Below are 25,217 nucleotides of genomic sequence, written 5' to 3' on the forward strand. Positions count from 1 at the left end.
GGAATCTGAAAGCTTGATTACCAGGATTTCTGATGTTCAAGAACAGAAAAAGGTGGAGATGGTTGTCCAGGTCAAGGAGAGGGAGAGAGAAGAAAGAAGAAGGGAGGGAGGGAGGGGAGGGAGAAAAGGAGGGGCAGAGACAGAGAGAGAAAGAGAAGAAGAAGAAGAAGAAGGAGAAGAAGGAGAAGGAGAAGAAGGAGAAGAAGGAAGAAGAGGAAGAGGAAGGAGGAGGAGGAGGAGGAGGAGGAGGAGGAGGAGGAGGAGAAGAAGAAGAAGAAGAAGAAGAAGAAGAAGAAGAAGAAGAAGAAGAAGAAGAAGGAGAAGAAGAATTCATTCTTTCCCATTTTTTTGTTGTATTCAGGACTCAGGACTGCAACAGATTGATAATGCCCTCCCACACTGATGACTGATGAAGGAAGATCATTTTTTACTCAGTCTATTAATCAGTGTTAACCTCTTCCAAAACCACTCACAGATACAACCAGAAATAGTCTTAGCAGCTACCTTGGCACCCCTTAGGTCAATCAAATTAACATATAACATTAACTATCACAAGTCCAACCTTTGTCAACTTGACACCCATACACATTTCTTTGAACCACAGTTAATTTTCCAATAAAGATAATAACAAGGCTGTAAATTTGCCTAATACAGTTATTCTTCAGGCAAAAAAAAATGCACTAATACCTTCCTCCAAGAGGAGTTAAAATCCTTGAGTGCTGTTTACTTTTCTTCTGATACTGTGTAATATAAAGAATATAATATAAAATTAATAATACAGATAAAAGTCAATACATCTTCTATTATATGTTTAGAGAATAAGAGAAGAAAGGAAGCATGCTTGTTTAGTGTGTGTGTATGCACACAAAAACAAGACTAAGGAGGAAATACTTATGAAATTACAGTTCTTGTTTCTGTGGTCATAATCACTATTTATAACTACTTATTCTGTATTCTTCTCATCTTTAGCCAGCCCTTCAACTGGTCGTGGTTCTTTTCTTGGCAAGATGACTGTAACCTTCATTTTTGAATGTTTGGGCCAATCTTACTCCTGCCTGGATTAGATTGTTATAGTTTTCTATTTCCATTAACTGAAGAGGGAATGGTAACATTAAGAGAGGCCCTAAGGGATCACCTGTGTTCCACATACATTCTTTCTACTTTCATTGTGAGTTAGCAGTCCAGTTTCCCTTTGGTAATCTGGATTGATTACCCAACTAACACCATAATTCCTTTCTTGACCTGTTGACTCAGAGCCAAAAGTGGCTAACTGGCAGTCTTAACTTCAAGGAATCATTGTGTCACTTGGTAGAAGCATTACTCCGTCTGGTACAATAGGTTTTAAGTAAGCAGATCATAAAGTTGGGGGAAAAGGAAGCAAAAAAATTGCTAGTGGATTATTAGGGATAATGATGAGTGGAAAGTCTCTGATTTTCTGTCTTTGAATTTTGCATCCTCAAATCCTCAATATCAGTGAAATAGTACCATACACTGGATACTTATTCAGAGCATAGACGGCTTTCTGGAGAACCTTGCTTCAGCCATGCAAGATATTGCTACCTACACGGAACTGTAACTGAGTCTTTTAAAAAGACCGTTCCATAAGAACCCACGCAGACCTAATCACATACATACCACTTTCATCTGGTGATAAAATGTTGCTGTATGCCCAAATGTGTTTTGGTAGGGCAGCTAACGTTAACCCAGTTCATGATGAACAGCTTTGCCTGCATGGTAACTTGGTGGCCCATGGTCAAGCATCCAGTTTTTAGTAAGCAGGCTGTAAGTTTTCTCTCAAAAGAAAGTAGTTATCTATAGATAACAGCAAGGCTTTGCTCCAAAATTCTAAAAGCCTCTGCTGTGATTCGCATGTAGGATTCTATGAAGGATTCCCAACAGACGTCCTATTTCTATCTACTAATACTTTGAGAACCATGAGTTTGATGGATTTTATGGCCTAGAGGGCAGAAAAGCTTTCATGGCATTATAGATCTGTTTCAGAGCCTTCTCTTGTAATCAGCACCAGTAAAAACTAGCAACTCTCTCTGTGGTTGTACTAGATTTGAACTCATGACCTTACATTTGCTAGTTAGGGTCACTTGAGCTACTCCTCCAGTATTTTTTACTTTAATTATTTTTCACTAGGCTCTCCTGGTTTTTCCTGGACCAACTTTGAACACAATCCTCCTACCCAAGCCTTTCAGTAGCTCGGATTACAGATGTGTAACACCATATCTGGCTTGTGTATTGAGATAGGGGTCCCACTAAACTTTTTTCCTGGGATGTTATGGAACTGTGAACCTCCGAATCTCTATTTCTAGAATAGCTGGTATTACAGGAGTATACCACCATGCCCGGTAACTCTGTTTTTATGAATTTTGCTCATTAGACCTGCTTACACAATAAGGATTCAGTAGGCATCACATTTACTTCACTTCTAGACAACCATGTAGGTAGGGGTAATGCAGACTATTCAGTTGCTAGTTTGTTTATGCTGTTCATTATGGTAAACTATGCAGTTGTGGTAACACTTAGCTTCTGCCACCTTGAGATTCAGTTACTCTCATTGCATTGATGTACTGTAATTGAGTGGACATGATTCCCATTTTAAGATCTGGCCTACAGTGAAGAGCAGTCATTGAATGCTTCAAGGATGCTGAGGCTTCCCTTAAATTGATTTCTCAAAGTATTGTGAAAGCTATGTCATCTGGACCCTCCCAATATGGGGAGTCAGTCTTAAATGTCAAATCCACTTTAACATTACAATCTCCCTAAACCTTTGAATTCCTTTTGTTATGTAAACCAAAAGAGATTGGGTATTTCCAATCCCTGAATGGTGAATGGAAAACTAAAGAATTCAATGACATTGATTTGTTTCTCCCAGTGTCACCAGATGAAGTGGTAAAAGAAAAAGATGAGCTCAGGGGTTAAATTCCCAACTCAACTGCTGTGAAAAAGAAGTTTTATGCATGGCTTGAGGGAAAGCCTATCTTCTGTAACTGTAGGGCTGAATAGCCATCTTTTGATTCATGCTTCAAAAACACCAAACAGGTGGAGCCTTTTTTAACTCCCACAATGTAACAATCAACGAAAAATCTCTGCTTAGTCTGCTTAGTGAAGCTGTACCAGTACAATTTAGTCTTTGGACTTTTGGACTTATACCTGAAGTATATTACCATACTGTCAGGTTTTCAGATCTTTGGACATGAAGTGAAGTTTTTGCCACTAGTTTCCTGATTCTCCAGCTTGCAGATATGAGATGGTGGGACTTCTCAGCCTCCAATATCATGTGAGTCAAGTTCCTTAAGAAATATTCTTTCTCTTTCTCACTTGCTCTCACTCTCACTTTCTTGCTTGTATTGATTCTGTATTGATACTAGGAAACCTTGACTAATATGGTATTTGGTACTGGGAATGATTCTAGAGGAACAGAATTTTAGGAATAAATTTTCTGAATTTGTGAAGTTTCTGTAATTGGCTCTCCAAATTGACTAGATTTAAAGATACTAATGACAGTTTTTAGTAGTCAAGATAGTACTGATAGTCCACACATGAACTCTTTGTAGAGATAGTCAAAATTGTTACCTTGAAAATTCCTAATTAACTTGAATTCTGTGACACTTCTCAGATAGCAAACATTAAACACAGGCTAACACTTTTCAGATAATATCCAAAAATCCAAAAATACAAAATGCTGGCCAAAATGTGTACAAACGGGAACTTCTGTATAGTTGTTAGGAATGTAAAATGGTGCAGCTATGGAAGGTGATTTGTAAGTTTTGTACAAAGTTAAAGATTCTTTTATCTTACCTTCTGACAATTGTGCAACTAGGTATTTACAAATGTAGTAAAAATCTGTCCCCACAAAAGCCTGCATGAGAGCGTTTACAACTCTTTTATGAATAGTTGCCCAAAATTGGAAGTAACCAAGCAGTCTCTCAGTAGTTGAATGGAAAAACTGTGGTATATCCATAGGATATTATTTAGCAAAAACAAGGATTTAGTGTACCTTTTACAAGGATTAGTGTGTACCACACTAATGAAACATGTTAATAATAGGAGAAACTATACAAGGATTTTTATTTGTAAATTTAAAACTGTTCTAAGGCCTGGTGTGGTGGCTCATGTTTGCAACCTCAAATACTGAGAAGGCACAGATAGGAGTGATGAGTGTCGGTGTAGAGGGTCCTTGCCTTCACTGGCCAAAAAATTGGCTCATGAGGTAGCGAATTGACTCGTGGGATGACAAGGTTAGCATACAAGTAGGATTTATTAGAGAGAAAGGAAAAGCTGCTCTCAGAGACAGACAGGGAGCTTGGAAAATTGATAGCTCTCTGTCGTTTACAAAGGGTTTTTGGGTTTTTTTTTTTTTTTTTTTTGGTCTTTTTTGTTGGGGAGGGGAGTCAGGAGTCAAGGGTGAAGTGGCCTTTTGACATATCTCTGTAAGAACACTCTGTTGGGGAGGGGAGTCAGGAGTCACTGGTGGAGTGGTCTCTTACCATTTCTCTACAGGAAAATATACACAGTTCTGCAAAAGCCTCCTGTTTATGGGCCTTGTGGCATTTTTGAGGCATCCCAGAGAGCCATGACTTAGGAAGCTGCCTGTCCTTTTACAGGATATGGGACCTACAATGCTCTCATGGGGGATGGGAACAGTGGCTCATTTTGTCTTCTGATCCCCCAGACCCAACAGGAGGATTGTAGTTTGGGACCAGCCCAGGCAAAAGTTAATGAGACCCTATTTCAAAAACAAGCTAGTAGTAGTGGCCCATGTCTATAATTCCAGCTACTTAAGGGAACATAGGTAGTAGGATCCCAGTCCCAGGCCAGGCTGGACAAGATTAGTGCAAGAACTTATATAAAAACATATTAAAAACAAAAAAGACACAGGGCGTGGATCAAGTCATAAGGCACTTTTTAGCAAGTATTAAGCCTTGAGTTCAATCCCCAATACTGCCACAAAAAATACTTACTAAAAAATAGAGTCTATTTATAATTTCAAAATTCAGTTCATAATATGAAAACCTTGCCCTTTATAAACTTTTATAAAGCAGACTCTAGGGCCTTCAAACTTGGCCCAAGTAAAGTGGTTCTATGTTATGGAAGGAAAAGAAAAAGCTAAGTAGTCACAAATAATGAGCAACCATTGTCTTGGGAACATATTATTATACAGATATACCTGCTTCACATTTGTTTTCAGTGTTGTGGAATATAGCAGCAGTATCACATCTGCAAAATTATAAGGCTCAAAATAAACATTTACAAAACAAGTACTTATCTGGATTGAAAGTACAACAGAGGAAAGGTCGGATATTAATTCAAACATTTTGTAACTTTTTCTGTACCTATCTCTCAGGTCTACTTTGCTTACTGTTTTATTGATTTTCTTTCATGACAAGTCTCATTCATCAGAAACTACTTAATTCTTTTTTTTACTTTAGGTAAGACTGGATATTACAGTCATGTATAGTGACTATGATTCCCTTTACTTCTTAATAAAAGTGACACATCAGTCACTTTCATTCAGTAAATATATATTCAATACCTAGTCTACTAGTATCAGTCCATGTGCTAATTACAGAGTAAGACCCTGCTTTTAAACTACTCATGGGTGAACAAGGAAACTGGACAAACATACTGAAATAGGTTAGTTAAAAGCAAGTATAAGATTTGAAGGTCATTTGGAGAAATACCTAGGTTTGCAAGAGTCAGGAATCATCTCTCAAAAAAAGTGCAATCTGATTAGAAATGAGGGTTAACTAGAGTTAAAACTAATTGGATTGGAGGTATTGATGGAAGTAGAGGGATGGAACCAAGGAGAGTTTTCTTAGATGAAGCCCCAATAGGTGCAGATACACAAAAAGAAGAAAGTGAAGAACTCATGAATTCATAAACCCTTTGCCATTTCTTTTTCTCATTCTCCTTTCTCAGTTACAACTATATTAATGTCTATATTTATCTGGAAATTTCATATGATATAATTTTGTAATTGGGAACAGAGAGGAGTGAGGTTTCTTAAATAATCTAAAGATGATTGATGTTTAAATTCTTTCTTTAGTAATCATTGGTTCTTTTATTTTCAAGGCCATTTTAGAGTTAAAGCAAAAAATTTCAATACGACTTTTTCCAATTGACTTGATAGGACACAACCAAGTACCCCAAAGCCTTCTTTAGCAGGTCTCCGGATCCAGGGTCCTTACTACTTCCCAGTACTTCCTTCTCATTTTCTTCTCATTCCTCAAGATGTTCTCTCTTGAATGTCAACACCAGCCATGTTATTATTCATCAGTAAGTGAGTAAGGAACTGTTTCATGCCACTTTCTTTTGTGTTTTGCTTCAGGCCTCTTCATTTTCTTCTTCACATTGGCTTTGTCTCACTCTCTCTCCCCAAATGACTGAAGGGTATTGGGAAATTTAGGAATGAGCTAAAGGGAACAAAAAAATAGCATAGGCTTTCTGTATCTATGTATGAATGAATACGACCCTCGGTGGCTGAATGCATCAACAGGTATATATCCATATCTATGTTAATTCATTGCATCATGAAGCCAAGCCCCACAAATTAATCTCCGCCTCCTCCTCTGGTTTTCAGAATAAAAACTCACTAGAAGCATTCCAAATGCACCAGTAGTTCTCATCCTTTTTTTGCAGCTTAAAACCTGCATTGGTATTTGAAAAGAACTAAGCTAGATCATTCCATTTCTCTCATAGGATCATCTGAACAGGTTGTACTTTTTATTATTGATGCTAATACTTAGATTTTAAATACAGAAAATATAAAATGCATGCTATATGTTACAAAGCTGTTGAAAATAAAATTTAGAGAAGATTAAGTCTTTATTGGTATTGTAGTTAATTAATAACGTAAAGTATTTAAAGACTTTAAAAATAACTTGCTTGCATTTAAAATGTCTTATATTCATATAATGTTTTAAAGTTTAAAGAAGTTAACATAGAATTACAACCTTGGAGCTACTGTATGTGAACATGTTTTCTATTTCACTTATGAGAAAACAAAGCGAGCAGACTAGACACATGTAAAAGGCAGAGTGACTTCTAGTCTTGTATTTACTCATGTGTAATCTATCAGAGGCAGTCAACCATTCTTGGGGGAACTTTTTACTTTTCAGTAAGAAACTTCAAATAATACAGTGGAAATCTAAAGCCATTGGCAGATCATCAACAGGTCATTGGCAGGATATTGCCTATTTTATTTAGAAATTCTTAGTGGGAACAACAGAACCAGAGAGAGTTTGTATAATCATTAAATTTAACCAATATTTCTGAGCATCTATTTTGTGTCACAATGCTGGGGCTTTGGACAGAAAGATATATAAAAAGATAGTTTATGCTTTCAGTCACTTTACATAAATCCAGATAAGTCTAAGAGAACAGGTATATGGAAAACTCTTTATAGAGTCTCAGCATTTACCATATTGCCTAGGAAAAGGGGAGTCAGTCACACAGAGAATATTTACTGGATAAAAGGCAGATTGGGGGATGAAGGGAGGAAAAAGAAAAAAGAGAAAAGAAGGAAAATTGTTTTGAATTAAATTTATGAGTTCTATTTGTAACACTTTTTGTTGGCATTTGTAAACAACTGTGACCTATATACTCATTTACGAAATACACAATTTCTAACTGAAATTCATCTTTAAGAAAAAAAGAGGTCAACTAGAAAGTGAATCCATATGCTATAATTTGAGACAATTTATCAAAAGAAATAAAAAGTAGGAAAGACACTTTTTTACATGTCACCAGTTTAACTCTGAGGCCAAAATTAACCACAATGGGGCAGCTAGAAGTCAGCTAACTGCTTAATGATGAAATAGCCACTTTCAGCCAATTCTTAGAAACTTGGCTAAATTCCCAAAAAGTAATTCACATGAATAAATAAATTAATAGACAGGGCAGGTGATGTTTTTCATATACATCTCTTCTAGTAAAAAAAAAGAAAAAACATTTCACAGAGGAAGGAGAAGGCTTTGGCAACAAGCTGATTTATTGACAAGACTAATTTCTGTTTTGGGAAGAGCAATCTCACAATTTTAGTGAGATTACATCTGATATGACCAAGAGGTAGATTTTCAAATAGTCTAGATTGCTTTTAGGAACTGGGATTCTTTTCCCTTTTGGGAAGACTATCTATGACTAATAATTTCTTTGTGATTTCTGAAACACATGTTATTCCATTCTTTGAATAAAAACAAACAAATTAAAACCTCTTACACCATGTCTTTCTTCTGGTGTGCAATCTCGGACCAAGTTAAAATGAGTGCCATACTGGGGTACTCCTAAATAAATTTAGAGAAGCAAACAGATTTCAGCAAAAGTCATATTTGTTATTTAATGTGAGAGAACAGAATGTTGACTGTGAATGTCTTCAGAAAATTTTATATTCATGACATATATTCTTGAGAATTGTTGACAACCATACATTTTCCCAGTTTAAACAGAGACATTGCCATGCCATGTATACTGCTGATAACTTAGAGTGCCTAAAGTATCTGGTTTCCCATATATTGTCATATAGATTTGATATATACTAAAAATTGATTTTATTGAGCAGGTGTCTTCTTTCATTTAATTTCATTTAAACTGTTTCAGATAAGTGTTATAAATATTATTATCTTCAATTTATAGATGAGAAAATGGAGCTTATGCTAAGGTCATATGATTTTAAATAACACCTATGATTTAAACCAAAGTGGTCTACTGTAGCCTAAGTTCTTGATAACTATATTCTCTGCTGTGTGTTCAGTAGTCATCTGAATTAATATAAATTCATTAACTTTTAACAAATATGTTTCTCATTATAAAAGCATACTTAAATATGTAGGTAAATGCAAAGCACAAAGGAAAAATTTAATACATTTGATAATATGAATAATAGACATCTACACAATACAATTAAAAAGCTAAAAATTGTAATAAGGCAGAAAATAATTTTTATTCTCAACATAATAAACAATAATAAATTTTTAACTATACATCAAGTTAGAGAAGGGCAATGCTACAGATAGACAAAACAGATCTAAGTGATTAAAGTAACCTATTAGCTTATGAAATATAAAATGAAAATTATAAGATATCTATAAAATGCAGATTTTAAAAAATTTAAATATATTTTCAGGTTGTCAAAGACTATAATAACTAATTTTCAATATCAGTGAGATGTAAGAAATGTGCAATCTCATGGACTGTAAGAATTGGTAAATCTTTTAGTGACTTGTTAAAAAATATATGTCATATGCATATCTTTTATTCCAGCAATTCCATAGACAATGCAAAGATAAGTGCAAATACATATGCTCGAAGGTATTTATTGTAGATTTACTGATTATATAGCAAAATTTTGGAAGTTTGAAGGTGTGGCTTAAGCAGTAGAATGCCTCCTTTGCAAGCACAGAGCCTTGAGATAAAATCCCAGACTCTCAAAAGAAAAATATTGGAAAAGATGAGTTTTATCAATTATCAGTTATATCATCTATCGTAATTTATACTATGGACTATGTGACTTTAATAACAACAAAAATGTATTTTAGCCTCAACACCAAAATACACTCAGATTATATAAATCAGCATTAAATGGATTACAAAATAAATGTACAATTACAGATAATTAAATTAGAAATAAATAAATATAAAAATTTTATATATTCTTAAACAACTGGAAATTTAAATGTAATACCATGTAGAGTGGTTATCTCTAGAGCAGAGAATAAATAAAACAATTTCATTTTTTTGTATTGTTTAATTTTTAATTATCAGATCAAAAATAAGAATATATGTACATGTTTACATGCATGCAGAAATGTGTATATATTTACCCTTTCTTAAGTAAGATGAATATGGTTTCTGACCTCAAGAAATCTGACCTTAAGAAATCCACTTCAAACTTAACATCTGCATTTTTTCATAGAATTTCATTATGTAAACAAGACTGTAAAATAAAACTTTCCAATTCTGACACAAAGTAATTGCCTAATAAATGACATCCATTTTACTTTTTCTGATGGAAAAGAGCTATACTTTTTTACAGAAATTCCAGTAGGAAGACTATTTTTACATCCAATCAACAGTTGAGACATTCTGAACTAGGTCAGTGACCATATAGCTACAAAAGGGAATTATATAATGGAGAGAGTTAGTCCAAGTGTTGACAAGGAAGAATTAGGAGTCAACATTTGTAAGTTTTCATCTTTAATGTATAGCTTAGAAATGTAGTGACAAAAGTGCTAATGGAAGAAGCATTTAGTGTAAGTCAATGGTTACTTGGTTTGATTTGTAGTTTAATTTTATAAAATTTCTTCTTCTGGATTCTTCCATTTGGTATAATACCTACTAATTTTATTGTATCTCAAGTATTAATAGTCTTTGTATTAAAGGAAACTTGTTAGATAGCTAAAAGAATTTCTTATAAAAGGTTCTTGCTAGTCTGGAAAAGATAATAAAAGCCATAGCAGCCACAAATGTATGGGTATAAAATAAGTTCCAGGCATCTCTGGGATAAAAGTGAACAACAGGGGATCCAGAAAAGTTAATAAAGGACAAAAATTGTTGAGATGCTATGTCACAAACTTAAAATGAGGCAAGTCTAACAGTTGAAAATAAGCACTAAAGAAAGTTGAAAACCAGTAAAGGGAAGTTTGCTTAACTAGAATTCTATGATTAACTCTGAACACGAAATAAGTTGTAATAGGATCCGGAGATGAAAGAATTGTCTTACTCAACCTTGAACCTTGAAATTTTCAGATAAATCACTCAATGGAAATGTCTACTATTTATTGGGCAACTTGAGAGAAAAAAGTGCTGATAATGTCAGAGGTCACAAACAAATCTTCTATAGTTCAAGTCTCTGTCTTAGGTAAAATCATTACAGTGTCATTAATTTTAGATTCTTTGAAATACATTTCCAAGCATTTGAAATCTTTTCTTTAAATGACACATATTTGGGAACTAAGCAAGCCGATTTAGACATCTGGTAGTAACTGTCAAATGTAACTGCAAGTCTTTATTGTTATTTATTGTACACAAAGTTAAACTCTTTGCTTAATATTGCATTTCAAGACCTCTTGGTCTTTTTGTATGCACTGATATTTTGACAGAAATTGAAGACCCCATTGTTTTCATTCATCATACTATTTATTTATTTTTTTTTCTTTTATTATTCATATGTGCATACAAGGCTTGGGTCATTTCTCCCCCCTGCCCCCACACCCTCCCTTACCACCCACTTCACCCCCTCCCTCTCCCCCCCACCCCCTCAATACCCAGCAGAAACTATTTTGCCCTTATTTCTAATTTTGTTGTAGAGAGAGTATAAGCAATAATAGGAAGGAACAAGGGTTTTTGCTGGTTGAGATAAGGATAGCTATACAGGGCATTGACTCACATTGATTTCCTGTGCGTGTGTGTTACCTTCTAGGTTAATTCTTTTTGATCTCACCTTTTCTCTAGTTCCTGGTCCCCTTTTCCTATTGGCCTCAGTTGCTTTTAAGGTATCTGCTTTAGTTTCTCTGCGTTAAGGGCAACAACTGCTAGCTAATTTTTTAGGTGTCTTACTTATCCTCACCCCTCCCTTGTGTGCTCTCGCTTTTATCATGTGCATCATACTATTTAAAATGTATTATGTATACCTCAAATTTTTATTGAGTTTTAAGAATTATACTTTGTAATGATTTCTACATCCATGTGCTTGTATGTATCAGACCTACATTCCTAATAGAGGTAGAGAAAATTTAAACACCAAGAATTTTCCACATACATTTTTAGTGTGGTTTTGTTTCTCTTGCCCTATGTAATAGCTAAGAAGTGTTAGATATTGAAAAGGTCCTCAATATACATGGTTAGTACTAATGCTAAAACATTGTAAAGTACATTCGAAATGTAAACATCTATTTTTTCAGTGTTCCACTATACGATGGATTCTCCAGAGGCTGAGTATTATGAAAAATTTGGTGAAATCAGTGGAATTCTAATGTATAAAGACTTTCTTGAATATTGGGATGATGTAGAAACATTCCCAGCAAGGCCAGATGACCTCGTCATTGCCACCTATCCTAAGTCTGGTAAGTTGTTGCCAGGTCAGGGTTGTTTCTCACCCAGAAATTATAAACCCATCCTAAGTAGTAAATATTAAGCTGTTCACTTCCTATATATTCCTTTTTCCACATTAAATAAGGGAAGTTGCAGTAATTTATCTCTATTACATCTCTATTCCAAAACCTCAAATTGTTTGGCCACAGCCTGTAACTTGAGCAGCACATTGATGAATGGATATTGTTGGTAACGAATACATATGCAACAAGGACGAATTTATATTCATTCAATAATGAAAATTTAAAACTACAAAGTGTTTACCTATACTGTTATTTCATTGTATATACAGTGTATAAGCACTTTTCACCGATACTTAAAAACTCAGCTAACCATCTCCACTTCTTCAAATCTGTCCACAAAACTTATTTCTTAAGCAATGCCTTTTTATGAGATTAGCTCAACTGATCATCACAGTTTTACAATCTTACAGTCAATCATAGACCTTTACTAATTGCAACAGTCCAGACATCTCTATTTCCATGTTCTATTGAACTCTTAAAAATAAATGCATCTTGGTGTGGTGGTGCATTCCTGTAATCCCAGCACTTGAGAGGGTGAGACAGGAGAATTGCAACTCTGATTCTAAAACCATTCTTCCATTTTTCTTCTTGGCTGGGCTTAAAAGGAACATAATACCTATCATCTGAGGAATAAATCCAAGGCCTGTACTTGATTCAAATCATTGTGCTTCTTCATTTCCCTAAAGCAATAAATCAAAAATGATTTGTCCATTTAGTCTGATAGATATGTCTCACAGTCAGCATTTTACCAGATCCTCTCATCTCCCTTGTGCCATTACCTTGTTTATTCTGTTACTATGGGATTTCTTCTAAAATACATTCCTGATAATCTTGCTCCCTTGCATAATGTATGTCCATGTCTTTCCATAACTTTGATGAAACAACTCAGACTCTTTAGTATGAATTACAAGGCATTTGATGCCTGCAATCTGCTTCCCTCTGTAGCTTTGCTCCCACTCATCTCTTCAGATAGACTCTTTGATTTAGCCTGCATAGTCTTCTGCAAATTCTTTTCTTCACCACTTTACAGTTCTTAATATCTCACCTAGATTTAAGCATAGAGTCCATGCTTCTGCCTGATAGGACCCTTCACTACCTCACAAAAATAAGTAATTTATGCAAGTAATTTATTAATCCTAAACTCAATTACCTTGGTCTCTAAGAAACAATTCTTGTAACTAGATCCATGTATATCACCCTATACCAATATTAACTCAAAATGGATCAAGGATCTTAATATCAGACCACAAACTCTAAAGCTGATACAGGAAAGAGTAGGAAATACTCTGGAATTAGTAGGTATAGGTAAGAACTTTCTCAATGGAACCCCAGCAGCACAGCAACTAAGAGATAGCATAGATAAGTGGGAATTCATAAAACTAAAAAGCTTCTGCTCAACAAAAGAAATGGTCTCTAAACTGAAGAGAACACCCACAGAGTGGGAGAAAATATTTGCCAGCTACACATCAGACAAAGGACTGATAACCAGAATATATAGGGAACTTAAAAAACTAAATTCTCCCAAAACTAATGAGCCAATAAAGAAATGGGCAAGTGAAACAAACAGAACTTTCTCAAAAGAAGAAATTCAAATGGCCAAAAAACACATGAAAAAATGCTCACCATCTCTAGCAATAAAAGAAATGCGAATTAAAACCACACTAAGATTCCACCTCACCCCTGTTAGAATAGCCATCATCAGCAACACCACCAACAACAGGTGTTGGCGAGGATGCGGGGAAAAAGGAACCCTCTTACACTGTTGGTGGGAATGTAAACTAGTACAACCACTCTGGAAAAAATTTGGAGGCTACTTAAAAAGCTAAACATTGACCTATCATTTGATCCAGCAATACCACTCTTGGGGATATACCCAAAGACTGTGACACAGGTTACTCCAGAGGCACCTGCACACCCATGTTTATTGCAGCACTATTCACAATAGCCAAGTTATGGAAACAACCAAGATGCCCCACTACTGACGAATGGATCAAGAAAATGTGGTATCTATACACAATGGAATTTTATGCAGCCATGAAGAAGAACGAAATGTTATCATTTGCTGGTAAATGGATGGAATTGGAGAACATCATTCTGAGTGAGGTTAGCCTGGCCCAAAAGACCAAAAATCGTATGTTCTCCCTCATATGTGGACATTAGATCAAGGGCAAACACAACAAGGTGACTGAACTTTGATCACAAGATAAAAGTGAGAGCACATAGGGAGATATGAGGATAGGTAAGACTCCTAAAAAATTAGTTAGCATTTGTTGCCCTCAATGCAGAGAAACTAAAGCAGATACCTTAAAAGCAACTGAGGCCAATAGGAGAAGGGGACCAGGAACTAGAGAAAAGGTTAGTTCAAGAAGAATTAACCTAAAAGGTAACACACACGCACGGGAAATCAATGTGAGTCAATTCCCTGTATAGCTATCCTTATCTCAATAGCAAAAACCCTTGTTCCTTCCTATTATTGCTTATACTCTCTCTACAACAAAATTAGAAATAAGGGCAAAATAGTTTCTGCTGGGTATTGAGGGGGTGAGGGGGAGAGGGAAGGTGTGGAGGAGGGGGGAGAAATGACCCAAACATTGTATGCACATATGAATAATAATAATAAGAAGAAGAAGAAGAAGAAGAAGAAGAAACACTTCTTGCTATCTTATTAGCAGACATAGTATGAGTAACATACTCATTGCAGTTCTTTGTATCCCTCTGCACATTCATTTTATAATGTCATAGGAAGGGTAGCATGGCCATTACTGAACATTGTTTCTGACTCTTCAAAGGCCCACCTAAGGGCAGGGAACAGATTTATACTTTTTTTATTCTCTGAACTAGAACTCAACTTGAGGCATAAAATATGTCAGTAAAATTTGTGGCTGAAAGTATGCTTTTATACATCATCTATCCTTATTTCTTAGTTGTAAAACTTGAAGTCCAGTATGTTACCAGCTTTCACAGTGTCACAGCTCATCATGGGCAAATTAGACACATTGACCAAGTATTACTATACTAATTTCCTCATTTGTTGAAGTCACTTTTGAATGCTGTAAGATTAAATATTAGAGAAAAGAATTGTTTGAGTTTATGACTATTTAAATGCTATTCAAATAGTATTACATTGATATCCTCCTAATTTATCTATCTGTAAATCCAGCACCCTGTTATCAGCCCTGAATATTCAGTGGAGTCTCATGTTTGTTTACTTTTTTAGGCACAACCTGGGTTAGTGAAATTGTATACATGATATACACAGAAGGTGATGTGGAAAAATGCAAAAAAGATGCAATTTTTAATAGAGTACCTTACCTGGAATGCAGAAAAGATGAGATGCTGAATGGTAATGTTCAAGTTGATTTTTCAAAGCTACATGTGTATGTTTTGAGATGTGGATGTAAGTAATGCAAACCAAAAGGTTATAAACAAGAGTGTCAATTAGAATTATATCTTCTACATAAGAGCACTTATAAATTTAAATTTATTTATTTATTTTTTTTTCACATCTTTTTTTTTTTTTTCATTTTTCTTTTATTATTCATATGTGCATACAAGGCTTGGTTTATTTCTCCCCCCTGCCCCCACCCCCTCCCTTACCACCCACTCCACCCCCTCCCGCTCCCCCCCTCACTACCCAGCAGAAACTATTTTGCCCTTATCTCTAATTTTGTTGTAGAGAGAGTATAAGCAATAATAGGAAGGAACAAGGGGTTTTGCTGGTTGAGATAAAGATAGCTATACAGGGCATTGACTCACATTGATTTCCTGTGCGTGGGTGTTACCTTCTAGGTTAATTCTTTTTGATCTAACCTTTTCTCTAGTACCTGTTCCCCTTTTCCTATTGGCCTCAGTTGCTTTAAGGTATCTGCTTTAGTTTCTCTGCATTAAGGGCAACAAATGCTAGCTAGTTTTTTAGTTTTTTAGGTGTCTTACCTATCCTCACCCCTCCCTTGTGTGCTCTCGCTTTTAACAGGTTTATAGTGTAGCACCTGTCTGAAGTAGAGTGAATTAAGCGCAGCTTTTATATGCATTCAGCAGTCTAGTAATATGTGAGCCTTTATTTCTCTGTGGGCTGCCATGGGATAATATTTTAAGTACTGGTAAAATGTTTATAAGTTTTCAAAAATGTATTTTAATATATTTAATATGCTTATCACAAATTCTTTTAATATTTTGGAAAACTAAAAACAACTTAAATGTTAACCAACCAATTTTGTAGTATAATAACACTAGGAAATAATTTTAAATATTGGCATTTGTTGTGACATTGCAGCTGAGTATAATGTATAGAAGAAAAAAGGCAATGAGAAGATATAAAAAATTCTCTTGTATGTAAGTTTGGGAAGGCTGTGAGTCAGGGCATATGAAGTATATTGTACGAAAGGTTACATACCAGAATGTTGACAACAATTTCTCACCTTTAAGGAAATTTTATTGATTTTTTTTCTCTATAATTTCTTTTAGCTATATTTTCACAGTAAAATATATTATTACTGTGAATACAATACAGAATCTTAAAAGCTACCACTGTTTTAAAGATATCTATATTATTACCATTTTTGAAGTGTAACTTGTCATTTTTTTAAAAATCAGGAGTAAGACAATTAAAAGAAATGAACTCTCCTAGAATAGTGAAGACTCATCTACCACCTGAACTTCTTCCAGTCTCATTTTGGGAAAAAAACTGTAAGGTAATCAGAATTAAGTGTTCTCAGAACTTCACCAAACTCAGAAATTAGAATGATCAGGTCAGATAGTACCTAAACTATGTCTTATATACATATACTTGTTTATTTATTCTCATTGACTGTACAGATATTTTAACAAATGTGGATTATAGTCAGTATAGTCAGAGAGTCCAGGTTTTTATTTCAACTCTTTCATTTGCTGGAGGTGATTTTGAAAATTTAAGTTAAACTCAGCAAGTCTGTTTGCTTGTCTGTAAAAAAAAAAATAATATTAATAGCATCTTCCTCATAGAATTAAGGATTAAATTATGCTTCAAAAGTGCTTAATGGAGTACCTAGCATATTATAAATACTCAATAAATAGTATTTAGTCAATACTGATTTGTTGAATATCCTCCTTTGGGAAAATATTGTGCTTGGCATTGTGATATATACAAATGAATAAGAAAAGGATAAAATAGACAAATATCATATAAATATTTATTGAGTGACTTGAGTCCATTTATGTCATTAATAACATAATACCCAAACTGGGTAAGTTATAAAGGAAAAGGTTTATTTTAGTTCATGTTTCTGGTGTAAGGTGTAGGTTCTGCTTCTGGTGATGGCCTTATTGCTGGCAGAGTCCTAAAGCAGCACACAGTATCACGTGGAAAGAGACAGGAGGTACACTTGTGTGAGTGTGTGTTCTGATCTCTCCTTGTTCATGTACAGCCACTGGTATTTGATCATGGGGACACCTTTTTAGTGGCTTTTTCTAATTCTAATCACTTCCTAAATGTCTCACCTCCAAACTTCATAGTGAGAAGTATTCATCCCCTTAATGGCTCAAAATGAGAAATCAATTTCAACATGCTTTTTGGAGGGTGCAAACCATATTTATACAAAGCACTTCTTATCTTGTGCTAGGGACATGATAAGACACAGGAAATCCTTACCTTCATGAAAACATAGTTCTTTGGAAAAAAGGAACAAATAAATACAATGCCAGAAACTTACAGGTTATGTAAGAAAAGACTTCTTATCCAGACACTCAGGAGGATAAGGCAGGAGGATCACAAGTTCAAGACCGGCATGGGCTACATAGCAAGACTTACTGAAAAACAAAAAAAGAGTTTTCATTTTCTCTATAATTTTAGGTATCTTATCTATTTCCATAATAAATAAAGTATTATGTTTTTAGTTGAAAACATTTATATTTAAATCTTCATGACTCTATGGTTGAAAAACCATTAAAGGATTTCATACATGATTTTATCCTCTTAGATGATCTATCTTTGCCGGAATGCCAAAGATGTGGCTGTTTCTTATTATTATTTCTTTCTGATGGTAACTGCATATCCAGACCCAGGATCTTTTACAGATTTTGTGGAGAAATTCATGGAAGGACAAGGTAGGAACATGTTCTTTTCTCTGAATTCTTTCCAGGTTAAGTAATACAAGACAAATGACATCTTTGCACTGTGTGTGTGTGTGTGCATCTGCACCCTCATATGGAATATAGACATAATAAAAATACAGTATTATGAAAAATAGGTCACACTAAAGGAGGTAACGTATGAGACAGGGAGGGTAGATAAAGAAAGTTAAAAAGATGAATATGGTTGATCTACTCTCTATACAAGAACAAACATAGAATTTTTAAACCTATTAAAACTACCATAAGAAGAGGACTAAGGTAGAAAGAAGAAAAATAGAGATGAACCAATTCAGGTTATAGTACATGTATACATACAAATGTCACAAGGAAGCTCCTTGTTTAGCTACCTTAAACAAACAAAAATGTCATTTTTTTTCTTTTATAAAATCAGAGAACAGGAGGGCAAAACAGGTCCTGCCTGAGGGTAGGGCGTAATACCAGTGGAAGGGAGGAAGAGTTGGGGAAAGGATGTAGGAGGGTGAATATAGTGCAAATAGTGTACACACATACATGTAAATGGAAAAATCATTTCTGTTGAAACTGTTCCAGGAATGGGGGGAATAAAGGAGAATGAATGGTGAAGGGGATGAATTCAAGTATGGCATATTTGATATATTGTAAGAAGTTTTGTAAATACCACAATGTACCCACACCCAGCACAACAATTTAAAAAAGAGGGAAAAGAAAAGAGAAAGCTATGCTGATTCTTTAGCAATAATTGATAAAGCAAATCATGGTTCACTTTTCATATCTATAGAAAATAATATTAGTCAATACATGTAGGATGTGTTTGGTTTGTGGAAAAAATTATACCAAATCATCATGAATATATACTTTAAGATTGTCAAGACTCACATTGCAGGACAGAGAAAAATAATGTTGCATGTTCATGCAAGGAATGAATAAAATTACAAAAAATATCATTGAGGAACTTTTTCTATAAGGAACAATTGCCTGATTAAAGTGAATGAACAGATGAAGTACACAATGATTCAATACAAAGTAAAACACTTTGACTCTCACACCATTTGTTTTGTTAGCTTTTATGGGATAAAACGTATATAGATGAGAGAAAGAAAAGGAAGAGTCAGCATTTGATCATATCACATAATCTCCTGAATTTTCTAAAACAAGAATGATGCTTATTGTCCCTAAAAGAACACTTCCTACAATCTAAATAGTGTAATAAATGCTCATATACTTACTAATTTCAGTTGTCAAAGCTAGTATATAAGTGGTAGGTTTGAGACAAGAACTGAACTTTTCTGACTTACAAGATCTATTATATTTCCACTAATTCAACTCCCTTCATTAAAAACAGACTTTATAAATACACACAGGTATACATCAACAAATACACACATAAACCAGTTTAAGAAATGTCATAGTTCTGAATCAAAGTGATGGAAGAAGGAGTTCCCTCACCTTTTCTCTGCATTGTAAACCACATCACAATGATAAAATTGAAGTGTGTTTCTGTACATATTTTACCTCTCTTATGGAAGAGAACTTTGCTTAGCAGGTGCAACTGACCTACTAGTTCTCACTCCATTATCACACATTTAAATGTTTGTTGCTGTTATTTGAGTACTTGTTTTCAAGCTATATAGAGATGATACTATACTTTACATTTTTTTTTATCTCTTTTTTTCTCTAATTTTAGTTCCTTATGGTTCCTGGTATGATCATGTAAAATCTTGGTGGGAAAAGAGAAAGAATCCACAGTTGCTATTTATTTTCTATGAAGACATGAAAGAGGTGAGAAACTGAAACTATATAAGCAATTAAGAAATTTCTAAGATAGTAGCATTTGACAGCATTCTGAACAAAAAGCCTGCCTTTAAATAAGTAATTGAAGCAACCTGCAAAGGTTTTAAAAGGAAAAGACCACAATAATCCAGCTACTTTGGCACACTTAAATATAAGTATTCTGTAAATAAACACATTTAAACCCATCTCAGAATTTTCAAATATTTGAAAAAGCTTGACTTAATAAAATAATAATACACACACACAAAATTACCATCAGAAAAGAGTTGACCAACTGATCTTCAAATATGTAAATGTTAGATTTATTAAATAAATTCTGTAAAGCAACTATACTTAATATGTGGAAAAGAAAAAGGGGAGATTTAAAAATGTATGCCCCAAATCATAATATCCATTTGCTCTGTATTTTGATTAATAATGTCTGTGTTTCAGTTTCCAGTTTATTTGAATTAATGAGAAGCTTAAGAATAAATAAGTTAACTTTTCTTGTTCCTACAATGTATCAATTAGAAAGAGAAAGACACATTAACAGTCTGCTTATAGACATGACATTTTGAGTAAGATAAGTGAATGAGAGATAACAAAAATACATATGAGACAGTAGATTTATTTGAGAATTTATGGGAGCAAAATTTGGGTCACCAAACTAAAACTGAAATAGTCCTGCAAATCATCTGGAAGAAAGGTTAAGTAACTTGAAATTTGAAAGGCAAGATACAGTTCTTCAGGTAGAGAATTTGTAAACACCAATCTCCATAGTGAGAACTGTGCATGAGGATGTATGTAGTTGCACTAAGTGATTTAGCTGACTAACAAGGCATAATGTAAGCTGGGCCCTGGCAGCTCCTGCTGTAATCCTAGCTACTCAGGAGACATAGATCAGCAGGATCACGGTTTGAAGCCAGCTTGGGCAAATAGTTCATGAGACCTTATCTAAATAAAAAAAGCATCAGAAAAAAGGGGCTGGTGGACTTGGCTCGAGGTGTAGGCCATGAGTTCAAACCCCAGTACTGCAAATAAATAAATAAATAAATAAATAAGGTACAATGCAGGAGTCATAGAGAGAGATGGGAATGTGTTTGATTCTGATGCATATGCATCTGATGTGTTCTATGCTGAACATTTGACTTTTACACTTTCTCTAAATCTCTTTGGTTGTATTTCTTCTCATTAATTGTCTTCAACAAATTAGAAGAAGAGGTTCCTGCATATTTTCATTTCCAAATCTGATCTTTCACAGAGCACTGTATTCTTGAGAATATGCATTTATATTTATAGATAACATTCATATATAGTGTACATATACTGTACACTAAGAACTGTAATAAACATTTTACAAAATTAACTCATTTAGTTCTTCTAATAACCTTTGAAATATATTTTATATCAATTTTATGGATGAGAAAAATTATGTTTGTAAAAAAATAGTATTTTAAAAAAGTTATTTTCACAAGAAGTGGTTTTCTTCATTAGAAGTCAAGTTCCAAGATGAGTGGAGAATGAGAAAGTTTTTATCTCTTTCAATTTTTATGGAAATGTATTTAGTTTTATCAACTTAATAGTCAATGCATCTTTTTTCTCTCTAGGATATCAGAAAAGAGGTGATAAAGTTGATAAATTTCCTGGATAGAAAGCCATCAGAGAAGCTTGTTGACAAGATAATAAATCATACATCCTTCCAGGAGATGAAGAACAATCCATCTACCAATTACACACTCCTACCAGAAGAAGTCATGAACCACAAAGTGTCACCCTTCATGAGAAAGGGTGAGAAAGTCATATGGTTTATCCCTATTGCTGTAGAAAGTTGTAAGTTGCCACAGTGATAGGCAAAAATGTAGTGAGGGCAATTTGTATTGTGGGCCCAGCATATTTTGTATTGAGCCCCAGGACCTCATGCTTGCCAAACAAAGAATCTACCACTTGAGCTATAAACCCCAATCCTCCTTTGCTTTTATTTTGTTTTTGAGACAGGGTCTTATTAACTTTTCCAGAGCTGGGCCTGAACTATGATCTTCCTGCCTGCTTCACAGCTAACTGGGATTATAGATATGCACTACCACATCCAGCTAGCATGTTTTCTTTAAGGCTCTTTCACCTTCAAACACTCTTTTGAATTATCAGTCTGCAGAGGCATAAAACACTACTGTTTCTACTGGTAAGTTACTATTACTTGCTGGCCAGTCAGTTTTGCAGCATGTTATATTAAGAATAACCAGTATACATCCCTACCTTAGACCAGCAATTTCCCCACACTCTGCTAACTGTCATTTACTAATCTCAGTAGCATCAGTACTATTGTTTCTTTAGGATCTCAGCAGGAAAATGGGCATATTATTATTTCATCTTGAGGTAAAGAAATGAATTAGAATAACTAGTCAGCTTTTCTTTGAATGAGTGACAGAAACTTCCAAGACTAAGTGGTAAAGATAGGAATTCATTATAGTTCTGTTTAGCAAAAATATCAAAATAAAATGAGATGGAATTCTATTTAGGAAAAGGCTTGACCTGATGAGATGGTTATTTTAGAAGTTCAAAGACACATACCAGATGTGGAGTATTGAGATATGTTTTTATTAATGTGTGAGGAAAGTAGAAACAGAAAAATTTTGCTCTTTAAATCAAATTAGCAGTGAAAGAGTCAGAGAATTTTTAAAATAACATGAAAAACAAACTTGCCAACAGGCAGAAACAAGGAGCCCTTGAAAAGAGAGACAGCCAATTCTAAGATCATATTGAATCTATTTCAAGATTGTCTTCTTCCCAAACATGTCTACATATACATAATCCTTAAAATGATTGTCATACTTGTAAAGGAATGTTAACTGCTCCATCCTCAGAACCTATCTGATTTTTAGGGTACACATTTCTGTCTTCTGCCTTTGGGGTTTTTTAGTGGGTGAGTTTCGGATTCTTGATCAAGGGAACAAGTGAATTACTAATTTACAAAGGTGGGTAACCTCCTTCCACAAGATGAACATGGATGTATGATAGAATGTACACTGTTGAAATAACCCAGGTGGCAACGTCTGAACTGTATTTGCCAATGGCAGCAAAAGTGGAGAGGAGCCAATGGATGCAAAGAAAGTCTGAATATGAATAATGAATTAGATGCTATGGTTGGGGAGGTAGATTCCAAGCTTATGTCTTAGATGCCTGGTATTGTTATTAACAAGGTTGTGAAAAACTATATAGAGAAAACATTTTGGGGGAATCAGTACAGGGGATGAATTCAGGGCTTAATGCTTGCTAGGCAGATGCTATACTGTTTGAGCCATATCGCTAGCTCTTTTTGTTCTGGTTATTTGGGAGACAGGGTCTTGTGTTTTTTTGCCCAGGCTGGGCTGGACCATGATCCTCCTATTTTAAGTTTCCCACCATAGCTAGAATGACAGGCATTTGCCACCTTGCCCAGCATTTTCACTTGAGTTGGGTCTCATGACATTTTTAGCCTGGGCTGTCCTCAAACTGCAATCCACCTGACCTCAGCTTCCCAAGTAGCTAGGATTACAGGATGGAACCACCACTGCTAGTCAGAAAACACAATTTGATGGGAAAGAAAATAAACTTATTTTTGAACTAATGGAATATGGAATACTTGGATAGCATCCAGGTGACAATGACATGTAGTCAACTGGAAATGAATATAAGTCTGGCTTTCAGTGTGTCATGAAAGTTTCATGAAGGTGATACTTAAAAACTTGGGAGTAGGTGAAGCATGGTCTCACCCTGGAACCCCAATATTTGAGAGGAAATTAAAGAAGGAAAATTAAGTGAAATAATGTAAGCATAAGAAGGAATAGTCGAAGAATGAATATGCCAGTTTTTAAACCAATCAATACAGATTCATTCATCCAAGCTCAAATAATATAATATGTCTCTATATAATATAATGTCTACATTTAATTGATAAATTTTAGAATTAAAAGAAAAAATGATCAAGTCTTAATAAAGTGGTGTGCATTAGAAAATCTCATGATTTTGGCTCCAAAGTCTTAATATTTTTCGTTCTCCTTTCGTACAGGAATTGCAGGAGACTGGAAGAATCACTTCACAGTATCCTTGAATGAGAGATTCGATGTGCATTATGAACAGCAAATGAAGGAGTCCACACTGAAGTTCCGAACAGTGATCTAAAAAGGGATCTAAGAGATCTTTTCTTAATGTATCCGAGATTAAACATTTCTTCTCATTATTCTCCACTTTTTCTCTTTTAAAAAAATTTTTTTTTCTGAGTGTGCATTTTTAAAATTTCTTTTATTCATATGTGCATACAATATTTGGGTCATTTCTTCCCCCTTCCCCCCACCACTTCCCTCCCCCCGCCACTTCCTCCCTCTCCTCCCCACCCTTTTGCTTGCAGGCAGAAACTGTTTTGCCCTTATCTCTAATTTTGTTAAAGAGTAAGTATAAACAATAATAATAACGACCAAGGGTTTTTGCTAGTTGAGATAAGGATAGCTATACAGAGAGATTCCTCGCATTGTTTTCCTGTACATATGTGTTACATTCTAAGTTGATTCTTCTTTAACTAACCTTTTCTCTAGTTCCTGATCCCCTTTTTCTATTGGCCTCTGTCACTTTAAAGTTTCTGCATTAGTTCCTCTGCATTGAGGACATCAAATGCTATCATGTTTTTTTGGGTTCCTTACTTATCTTCATATCTTCCTTGTGTGTTCTCGCCTTGGTGTAGAGTACTACCAGCCTGTTACAGTTGCCCATCCCCTGGTCTCCAGCAGAGTGTGCCACACATCGGCCACTGTTGCAAGCCTTGCCCACCCTTAGCTCACTGGGGGGAGCCACCAAACCCACCCTCTCTGGCAGGCTTGTATATTTAGAGTTCCTGTGGGTGCCTGCCCCTTCTCCTTTCTCCAGAGCTCAAAGCGGCCCACCCTCTTTTCTACTTGTCCTATTCAGTTGCTTGTTTATTATTATTATTATTTTTTTTTTTTTGCGGAGCGGGGTCAGTCTGTCCAGGAGGCTTTGCTGGCTTATCCCAGGGTGGCTGTGGGAGAACCGTGTGCCTCTTATTTGCTCACCTGTTGGTTTGCGTCTCCCAAGCAAATTAGGAGCCAGCATGTGGTGGCACAGGAGCCCTCCGTATATCCTGGTGTGGGGAAGCTATGTGCGGGCTAGGGGTTTGGGGATGTCACAGTTTTGCCTCTTCTTGGTGGTTTCTCCTGCCAGGTCTGCAGTCTACAGTGTCTGAGCAAGATT

At 35.1% G+C, this 25,217-nt stretch overlaps 1 protein-coding gene across 3 annotated transcripts; it reads left to right on the plus strand.

Moving 5' to 3' along the window:
• Positions 1-3,198: 3,198 nt before the first annotated feature.
• On the plus strand, positions 3,199-24,234 carry LOC109681454 (sulfotransferase 1E1-like). Of its 3 annotated transcripts, none has more exons than XM_074042065.1 (8): positions 3,199-3,289; positions 11,910-12,071; positions 15,340-15,465; positions 16,716-16,813; positions 18,077-18,203; positions 19,894-19,988; positions 21,587-21,767; positions 24,025-24,234. In XM_074042065.1, the coding sequence occupies exons 2-8, from the start codon at positions 11,924-11,926 to the stop codon at positions 24,135-24,137; spliced, it is 888 nt and encodes a 295-aa protein (XP_073898166.1). In that variant the 5' UTR covers positions 3,199-3,289; positions 11,910-11,923; the 3' UTR covers positions 24,138-24,234. The 3 variants fall into 3 exon arrangements, with proteins under 3 accessions (XP_073898166.1, XP_020011823.1, XP_073898165.1); XM_020156234.2 differs by lacking the exon at positions 3,199-3,289 and adding an exon at positions 6,626-6,725; XM_074042064.1 differs by lacking the exon at positions 3,199-3,289 and adding an exon at positions 10,302-10,867.
• The last annotated feature ends 983 nt before the right edge of the window (positions 24,235-25,217 follow it).

This window comes from Castor canadensis, chromosome 9 (genome assembly GCF_047511655.1).
Source record: "Castor canadensis chromosome 9, mCasCan1.hap1v2, whole genome shotgun sequence".
Taxonomy (NCBI): Eukaryota; Metazoa; Chordata; class Mammalia; order Rodentia; family Castoridae; genus Castor; species Castor canadensis.

Excerpts from the sequence above, each read along its gene's own strand:
- LOC109681454 (XM_074042064.1), top strand. The coding sequence starts at position 10,819 with ATGTCAGAGGTCACAAACAAATCTTCTATAGTTCAAGTCTCTGTCTTA. Across the intron at positions 10,868-11,909 it reads AGTTCAAGTCTCTGTCTTAG|TGTTCCACTATACGATGGAT; the intron begins GTAAAATCATTA and ends CTATTTTTTCAG. Across the intron at positions 15,466-16,715 it reads AAAAGATGAGATGCTGAATG|GAGTAAGACAATTAAAAGAA; the intron begins GTAATGTTCAAG and ends TTTAAAAATCAG.